Source organism: Cryptomeria japonica, chromosome 3 (assembly GCF_030272615.1).
Source record: "Cryptomeria japonica chromosome 3, Sugi_1.0, whole genome shotgun sequence".
NCBI lineage: Eukaryota > Viridiplantae > Streptophyta > Pinopsida > Cupressales > Cupressaceae > Cryptomeria > Cryptomeria japonica.
In genome coordinates this window covers 851946090-851955973 of record NC_081407.1, presented here as the reverse complement: position 1 = coordinate 851955973, position 9884 = coordinate 851946090, and the positions used below count along the sequence as shown (strand labels likewise).

General features: G+C 33.3%; 1 protein-coding gene across 1 annotated transcript; it reads left to right on the top strand.

Moving 5' to 3' along the window:
• The first annotated feature begins 4080 nt into the window (after nucleotides 1-4080).
• LOC131047143 (probable glycerol-3-phosphate dehydrogenase [NAD(+)] 1, cytosolic) lies at nucleotides 4081-9396 on the top strand. Its single transcript, XM_057980996.2, has 6 exons — nucleotides 4081-4737; nucleotides 6688-7132; nucleotides 7290-7511; nucleotides 8248-8495; nucleotides 8819-8958; nucleotides 9163-9396. Exons 1-6 carry the CDS (start codon nucleotides 4525-4527, stop codon nucleotides 9293-9295), a joined length of 1401 nt encoding a protein of 466 aa, XP_057836979.2. The 5' UTR covers nucleotides 4081-4524; the 3' UTR covers nucleotides 9296-9396.
• Nucleotides 9397-9884: the final 488 nt, after the last annotated feature.

Sequence of the window (9884 nt, the reverse complement as noted above, 5' to 3'; positions counted from 1 at the left end):
ATTTTTTTGGACTTTTAAAAATGAATTTTGTGAACCTTAACCTTTCTTCCAAAAGACCATCGTTCAAATCCCTTGGATCATAGAGCTTCTCTTATGCACCAATTACAAGGTGCCACTTGGGGGCTTCTAATAGTTACATTTCTCTCAAGCAATCTCTTCCATCGATCTTCCAAATCAATCTTAACCCTTCATTCCTCAAGTCTATAAATAGATCATCATATGAGTAATTTTCATGGAATACAATGTAATGATGTCACTTTTGCACCTAATATACTCTCTCCATCACACATCAATCCATCTTGAGCACATTCCCACCTTGTGTGCAATAAGAGACTTGTTGGTGAGCGAGTTTGTTATAGTTTTTCATCTTTTATGCAATCCCTTAGCTCAATCAAAGGTTTACGATTACATGTAAAATAAGATTTGAATTGACTGTTTCAATCCTTTTATTTATTTTCTATGTTTGCTTGTTCACATAAATTATTAGAAAAGATTACACTTTACTTAAAATAATATTTTGTTATTTAACATTATTTATTAAAAATATATCTAATATAAATAAATGATGTGTGGGGATATAAATCCCTCAATAATAAAGAAGTGAGTTGGTCTGCAGATGGAATTGTTATAAAACACTTTAAGAGAGTTGATGGTGACTTCACAACTATTATTGATGACTTTTATCATTAATGATTAGTTCAAACTTTACATAAAATAATTAGAATAGTTCAAAGTTTTAATGATATTTTTTTATTAATAATAATTAATTAAATCTACCTTTCAAAGAACATTACATTAAAGTAATCAATCATGAATAACATCTGACAAAATTTAATATAGAATTATTAATTTTTTTTTAGTATTTTATAATAAATTTAAAATCACTAAAGTATTCTACAATGCCTAAAAAATTTAGTTCATAATACTAAAAAAACATTAATACAACACCACCTCTAATAAGTGGACTCAAAACTCAAAAGAGTTATTCTAATCACAGATAAATATTTGGGATGTAAAATTAGCTTCATATTTTTTTCATATTTTTTGAAGATTCAATTTGATTATATTGATATGATCATCTTGCTTTTAGCAAATTATAAGATATCAAGTAAACTCTCACAAACAAAAGATTCATCAATTGCACAAGGGGTAGGGTATTTACACCTTATATGTGAAACACAATTAGGTGCCTCTTGCATACTATGAGTATGAGGTAGCCCCATATACTATAAGTCATTTATAGACCAAAAACAAATTGTTCAATATCATGGACTATAAATATATGAGCTATAAAATTATCTTCATAAGGTCTTTTGCAAAGATTCAACTCTATTATACTAATATGATCATCTTGCTTTTAATATATTATAATACATTGAATAAATTCTCACAAACAAAAGAATCATCAAATTGTGCAAGGGCTAGGGTATCTGCACCTCATATTTGAAGCATAGTAAGGCATCTTTTACATACGAGGAGTATGAGGCAACCCCATATACAATAAGCCATCTATAGACTAAAAAATAAATCATTCCATACCATGAACTATAAAAATATTCATTTTCCATTTCATTCCTTCAAAATTACCCGAAATGTTGATTTTAACTCAATCACAATTCTAAAATTTTAAACCTCAATAAATGATATAACATACCATCACCATCAATTTGAGATTTAGATCTCAAAGCCAATCATGCTTCTAAAACTTAGCCATCACCATCAAAATTATTTGAGATTTAGATCTTAGAGCCAATCACGCTTATAAAACTTAGCCATCACCATTATAAGTTAAGAAGTTAGGTAAGGCTTCAATTCAACACTATCCATGAAAATCTCCTCTCGTCTACAATGAGAACATTGTAGCGAGTGTCCTATATTATTTAACTTTTTATTTTTCTATCAAATCATTAGTTGGCAAAAATTAATTATTTAATCTAGCTAATCACTTGCACAATCTAAATCATGATTAATCTAGATAAATCTTGTTCAAGTTTCAAGATTGGACATAAATCCAAAAAGAACTTTTGCATATACATAACTCCATACTTCACAAGCCCCTATGAAGTCTTCTCATCAAATTGTGTCCATTCATTCAATCTAAAGAATTCTTGACCTTCATAAAACTCCAATATTTTTTGGACTCTAAAAAATGGACATTTTGATCCTCACCCTCTACCTTTCTTCATGAAGACCTCCACTATCCAAATCTGTTGGATTGGAACTCCTTTTATGCACCAATTGCAAGGTGTCACCTGGAGGCTTCTCATAGTTTCAATTCTCTCAAGAAATCTCCTCCATCAATCTTCCAAATCAATCTCAGCCCTTCATACTCCATCCCTCAAGTCTATAAATATCTCATCGTATGAGTCATTTTCATAGGAACTCATAGACTACAATGTAATGATGTCACTTTTGCACCTAACATACTCTCTACATCAATTCATCTTGAGCACATGTGCAATAAGAGACATGTTGGTGAGTGAGTTATATTTTTTCATTCTTTATGCATAGTCCCTTAGCTTAATCAAAGGTTTACAATTAGATAAAATAAGGTTTGAATTGATAGTTTGAGTTCTTTTATGTATTTTCTATTTTGCTTGTTCATATAAATTATTAGAAAAGTTTATTCACTCCACTTTAATCAATATTTTGTTATTTAATATTATTTATTTAAAAAATATTTAATATGGGTAAATGATGTGCGGGGATATAAACATCTCAATAATAAAGAAGTTAGTTGGTCTTTAGAGGGAATTATAATGAAACACTTTAAGAGACTTGATGGTGACTTCTAAGCTATTATTGATGATTTTCATTATTAATAATTAGTTCAAAATTTATATGAAATAATTAAAATAGTTTACATAAAATAATTAGCTCAAAATTTTAGTGAATTTTTTATTATTGATAATAAATGAAATCTACCTTTCAAAGAACATTACTTAAAGTAACAAATCATAGATAGAATTTGACAAAATTTAATATAAAATTATTAACTAATTTGAGTATTTTATAGTAACTTTAGAATCACTAAACTATTCTACAATACCTTAAAATATGTTATAATAATATAAAAAACATGTTAACACAATTCCACCTTTGACGAGGTGGACTAAAAACGTGAAAGAGCTATTGTGCTTAGATGCAAATATTTGAGACGTAAAATTAACTTCATAAGTTTTTTTCAAAGATTCAACTCAATCATATTGATATGATCATCTTACTTTTAATAGATTATAATATATTGAATAAACTCTCACAATCAAAAGACTCATCAAATTGTGCAAGGGGTAGGGTATGTACACCTCATATTTGAAGCACAATTAGGTGCCTTTTGCATACTAGGAATACGAGGTAACCCCATATACTATATGTTGTCTATAGACCCAAAAAGAATCTATTCCTTCAAAATTATTGGCTATCACATCAACTTAATCTATGATTCTAAGCCAAGGGAGGACTCCAATAAAAAAAAAATTTAACCCCCCACAAAAAGAAACATGCATAACATGCCCACACTACTGTAATAGTGACAAAACTCGAGTTCTTATAGTAAGATGAATGATGATTGAACCAGAGGAGATCTCGATAAATAAGAGGGAGGGAATTATGTTGCTATAAAACTATTTTCCCCCTAAAAAATCAAACATATATTTAGACGCCAAAAACCTACCATAAAATAGTAAAACACCCCCACCCTACCAAATTAATAATAAAAAAATTTCAATCTTAACTCAATCACACTTTAAAAAAATTTAAACTCTAAAACTCTAATAAATGATATAACATACCATCACCATCAAAGATTTAGATCTCAATTTCCAAACACACTTATGAAACATAACGCTATCACCATCATCAGTAAAGAAGTTAGGCAAGGCTTCAATTTTATATTCCCAATGTCAACACTGTCCACGAAAATCTCCTCTCTTCCACAATGAGAACACTGTAGAGAGTGCCAGATTTTAATGAGGTTGGGGCCGCCTCAAGTATTGTTGAGCGTAGCTCACCTGCGTTGACTAACAAATCCAAATCTTTTACAGACAGAAGTTAATCTAAAACTTTCCTTGAATGGGGCGAACAACTAAAACTACCCAAATCCCACACAAAGCAGCCTTAATCAAGGTGAATTCTACAGTTGAGTCAATGGGAATCCTCAGAGTTCTGATCATTTTCACATCTTACTTTAATCTCTCTGCATTGGACAGAGAATTGAATGCAGACAACTCCCGGCGGTGGTGGTTGCGGGTGCGATTTTTCTCTTACCGACACTCTGCCATGTCGAAATCCCCATTAAATTCAACCGCCCAGTCTTCCAACTGCCCACAGTCGGGAAAAAGAAACACACAATCACATTAATTGCGACCCACGATATATTCAGGCTTCTGCACTCTGTTCTACAATTACCCATTTTCCTTCTCCTCCTTTCTGCTCCTGTGCAACAACATAGGACAGGACGTATACACAGTGACTGCGTGTACATGTAATGGTACAGATCTAGGTATATATACGTTGTGTATATGCATGGCACCTTCTAGTGACAATCCGCAGACTGTTCAGCGGCTCCTGTATGAAACGGCGGGGCCGGCGGAGCTCAGATTGGCGGAATTGCGGCGCGTGATGAACAAATCCATGGACGATCCGCTGCGTATTGTCGGCGTCGGTGCCGGCGCTTGGGGCAGCGTTTTCGCCGCCATGTTGCAGGAGGCTTACGGTCACGCCGCCATGCGAGACAGGGTGCTCATTTCTTTCTGAATTATTTTATGTGTTCTGTTGATTTGAATGAATTGTTGGAGATTTTTGCAGTGTGTTTGGTTAGATTCAAGTTGTGAGATTTATGTTTTGGTGTGAAGTTTGTTAAGCAGATTTATCAGTTTCCGAGTTTGAAGTTTTGTTTCGATTTTTTTTAATTGTAGAATCTGAATCAGTATGAAAAATTGTCTCTTAATGGATTTTGATTAAAAAACCAGGAAGATATGGAAGCCATTTTTGCGTCTATTTGCAGTCCCAGGATAGTGATAGTACGGTGCAGAGGCTTTATTTTTTATTTATTGTAGTTTCCCCTCTGGTTTTCTTTATTTGTGGGCCAGGAAGTTATTTAGTATTCCATGCCCATGTAGTCCTTTATACTGTTCTCATCAAGAGGGTTTGCAGTGAGATAACCTTAACAAATAATGGTGCATTAAAATGATATGGTAGGAAGTTATTCAAAATATCAATTCAAATATGGTCTATAAATTTTCACCAAAATTTTTACTGGTCATCCACTCTAACTTTCTTTAATTTATGTCTTTAAATGGTATATTGAATTCTGACTTCTTAATATGTGATTTAAGAGCTTGAAGTTATTGTTTCAGCTTTATATGAATGAAGGAGGATTTGTTGTACGTACAAAGGTGGGTAGATATCTATTCAATAAAAAATTGGAAAAACTGATTAATACATATACTTCTAATAAATGTTTTGACCAATATTTGTGCACTCAAATGCTCCATTAAACTTTACGCTATAGGTACCAATAAAGTTGCACTACTTCTCCAATACAAGTGGAGAGCTATTGGTACATGTGAAATATTTTATTGGATTTTGGGGGTTTAGGTGGGCAAGAAAATATTATTATTTGTGCATGGGTGACTGTTAGGTCCTTTCCACTAATTTCATAGGTTTTTTTGGCAAGTTTTGGATAATTTGTGTTAATAGGATATATGTCATCATATGTTTTTGATATGTTGTATTGACTATGTAGAAAAAAATTGTGTAAAAAGATTTGATTAAATGTTTCTATATGATTTTTAGTCTTAATATTTTAATTAACACCAAAATTATAATTTATGATTACTTAAAATTTACCAATTTTGAAATTAAAAAAAATTGATTACTTAACATTTGCTAATTTTGAAATAAAAATAGATTGACTTTTGAAAATTTACTAATTCTAAAGTCAAAAAATTATAGAATTACATTTTGTTTCTTTTTTTCAAAATTATATAAAAAAATTAAAAAAATTGATACAACAAAACCCTTTTAATGCACCTTTTAACAATAGAGATGTTCGCATATATTATACACTGAAATCTAAGATTTTATTAGAAACCCTTCTAATGGTAAATTACAAAAGTTGGACATTCCACAATGTAAAAATAAATCTAAAATTTTATTAGACTCTCTTTTAATGTTAAGTTGCAAAAAGTCCTACTTTACAATATAAAAATAATGGAATTTGTTGTTCTATAGATAATCTTTAAAAATAATAGAATTTGTTGATTAAACGCTATATCATAATAGTAATAATAAACTAGAGTTTACCGATGAATAAATTATTTCTTCAAATTATATATTTGTTTGTTAGCTATATTTTATATTGTTTAATACTTTTGAACTTCATTTTAACACAATTCTCTAATTTTTTCTGGAGTGGATTGTGTATGCAATTTTTTATCATCAATCACACTCTTGATTCATCATAGGATGAAAAAGAATTCAAGAATTCAAAGAAGATGACAAAAATAAAAGAATTCCAAGAAGATGGCAAATCCTTGAAAAAAAAAATCATCCCCATAATGAATCATGAAGTGTGTAATTGGAAACGTGGATGATAAAAATTTGCTTACACAATCGAATCCAAAAGAAATAAGAAAATTATAACACAGATTATGAAAATCTCATAACATTAGTTCATTTTAACAGCTGTCTGTAAGAATCTGGCGGCGGTCGGGCAAGACGGTGGACAAATCGGCGGCGCAGAGTCTGTTCGACGTGATAAACTCTCGAGAAGAGGTGTTGCGGAGATTGATTGGGCAGTGTGCATATCTCAAATACGTTGAAGCCAGGTTGGGGGATCGAATCCTGTTCGCCGACGAGATCCTGCGCGATGGCTTCTGCATTAACATGCTCGACACGCCTCTCTGCCCGCTTAAAGTTGTCACCGACTTGCAGGAGGCCGTTTGGGATGCCGACATTGTTATCAATGGCCTCCCTTCAACTGAGACCAGAACCGTCTTTGAGGAGATTGGAAGATATTGGCAAGACCGCCGCTCACAGCCTGTCATTATATCGCTCGCCAAAGGAATGGAGGCTGTGCTTCACCCTCTTCCTCATATTCTTACGCCCACCCAAATCATCCATCAAGCAAGTTATAATTCTTGTCCTGTTTTCCTTTTTCAAAAAATTTCTAAATATGGTGGTATTCTGGAGTGCTTTTGAATTAGTCTGAGAACATTCTGCTTTTTAAAGTCATGGATCAAAGTTGTTTTGCTTCCAATCTGACAAGAATTTGATGTTTTATGCAGCAAAGGTGCCCATATCTAATATTCTTTATCTGGGAGGACCAAACATAGCGTCAGAAGTTTACAATAAAGAGTACGCAAATGCTAGAATATGTGGCTCAGATAAGTGGGCAAAACCCCTGGCAAAGTTCCTTCGCCAGCCACATTTTATGGTATGGGACAATCCAGACCTTGTCACACATGAAGTCATGGGAGGTCTGAAAAATGTATATGCAATTGGTGCTGGTGAGTTTGTGCTTCTCCTTATGCTGTTTTGTCCTACTTCATTTGCCCCAATTCTTGAAAGGTATCGCAATTAAGTTTTGAAAAATGTGGAACTCTTTTGCCCTGTTACTGGAAGGCATTCAAAGTAACTCATAACAACTATAACATTGAACAATTCATGGCCAAAGAATGCAGAGGAGATTAGGAGATAAGGTATTCCTAATAGCCAAACAAACTTCTAAAATCCAGGCCTTGGATTAACACAAAGATAACCCTTAGAGGTCCATGATTTATAAGAGTTGGGTTCATTTTGAAAAGAATTATTCAGTTGTTTTTCAGTGTCTCAGGAACTTGATGTGAACATAGAAAAGTGAACTCATTTTGGGATACCTATTAGTGATCAGTCTTAAACCACACACATTAAGCAACATATTAAGTTTAGAGAATGTTAGTCAGTTTTGAGTGTTTAATACTTTTAAATCTAGAAGTGTATTAGTGTGACCAGACACCTTAAGCAACATATTAAACCTTGAAAATATCAGTTAACTCTGAATGTTTAACATTTTTAAGTCTAGAAATGTAAGTTTAATGTGTGAAATTTAAGCTGATTAGCTTCTAATCAAGGGTCTTATGTGCTTTAAAAATGGACTGTTCTCCTTCTGACTTGAATTTTTCTTAGAGTGCAAAACAAGGGGTAAATCAATGCTTCCAAGTGTGTTCTGAAGTCCTGGCATATACATTCTGTTTGTTTATACAGGCATGGTTGCAGCTTTGACAAACGAGAGTGCTACAAGTAAGGCTGTCTATTTCGCTCATTCAACATCAGAGATGATCTACATTACCCATTTGTTGGCCGAAGAACCAGAAAAGTTGGCAGGTCCACTTCTAGCTGATACATATGTTACACTGCTCAAAGGGAGAAATGCATGGTATGGTCAGAGAGTTGCAAAGGGGGAACTTAGGCCAGACATGGGAGATAGTATAGAGGGGAAAGGAACAATACAGGTGAATTTTGAATCCAATTGTCAGCTCATGCATAGCTTTATTTCATATTCTTCTAGATTAGCATATAATTCCTTATTTAAATGAGAAGTGAATTTAAGATGTTGGCAGAGGAGCTCTTTCTGACGAGACCCAGAACTAGCCTTCTCCCTGTTAGCAAGCTAAAAGCATAAAAGTAATCCTAAAAGCATAGAAAAATCTGGTTAATTCAAAACATTATGCAGGAACATGACTTGAATATCAAAGATTGTGTATAGTTGAACAATTCCCTATCAGAACTGAAGGACTATGAAACCTGAATGGATACTCTGTTTGTTTATATATAGGGTGTATCAGCAGTGGAAGCTCTCTATGAGTTGCTTCGCCAACCAAGTTTGAGCGTCCTGCATCCAGAAGGAAAGAAAGAGGTGGCTCCTATAGAGCTATGTCCCATTCTTAAAACTCTATACAACATTCTTATAAAAAGGTATGGAATTTATGCAGTCTTCCATAATCCAATGAAGAACTAAAAGGCCTTGTGTGAAATCTAAATATAGAAGGCATGAGAAAAATGCATGTTCTCAGGAACCCCATATTTGAGTTTCCTTTTTCTAGAGTAATGGCAGCAGTCATAATTTGTACTCTATATTCTATGGAAGATTGAGCATTGTGAACTACTTTCTTAATGCAGGGAGGCAACAGCAGAAGCCATATTACAAGCTTTAAGAGATGAGAATATGTATGATCCCCGCCATCGTATTGAAATTGGTCGAGTCAAGAATTGCTCCATGCTTCCTCTCTTGGGTATTCCAAAGGTTGTTTAACTTGACAGGGAGCCTCTGGTAGTCATAGGAGTGATGAGCTATCGTCATGTGTTCTGTTTTATGCTTCAATACCCTATATTACAACATAAGCATTTTTTATAGTAATGTTGTTCAGATGTGCATGGAAAATTTCCAGTCCAAACTACAAGCCTTTTGTTCAAGTTGAGTAATCTTTTAAAATTGTTGCAAAAGATGCGATACTTTTATACTATAATATACAATATAACCTGAACTCTTGAACTCTTGGACAAGTGGTGGGCAAGATTATCAAACAAACTATTTAGTATAACATCACCATTTTATGAGTAGATATAAGTTTGTTTTTTTTCGCTTCACTGTCACCTGGCCCGCCATGTCATTATCTTACATCAATCTTAATCAAATCGAAAATGACTATCCAGTCTCTAGGATGCACGAATATATAAATTACCTCATACACCATAACTTATGCATTGGTTCATTCTAGGGGCTGGATAGTTGTTTTCAATCAAATCATCTTATGTCATTTATACCTTACTTCCCTAGGGTCCCACGTTCTATTAAGAAAAATTCTTACACCAAACCTAGTCAACTCACCCCATGTCAATCC

What these genes read in the sequence shown, in the direction of transcription:
- LOC131047143 (XM_057980996.2), top strand. Translation starts at nt 4,525, where the DNA reads ATGGCACCTTCTAGTGACAATCCGCAGACTGTTCAGCGGCTCCTGTAT. An exon ending in ACGCCGCCATGCGAGACAGG is followed by an intron (nt 4,738 to 6,687) that starts GTGCTCATTTCT and finishes TCATTTTAACAG; the next exon opens with CTGTCTGTAAGAATCTGGCG. An exon ending in AGGGGAAAGGAACAATACAG is followed by an intron (nt 8,496 to 8,818) that starts GTGAATTTTGAA and finishes GTTTATATATAG; the next exon opens with GGTGTATCAGCAGTGGAAGC.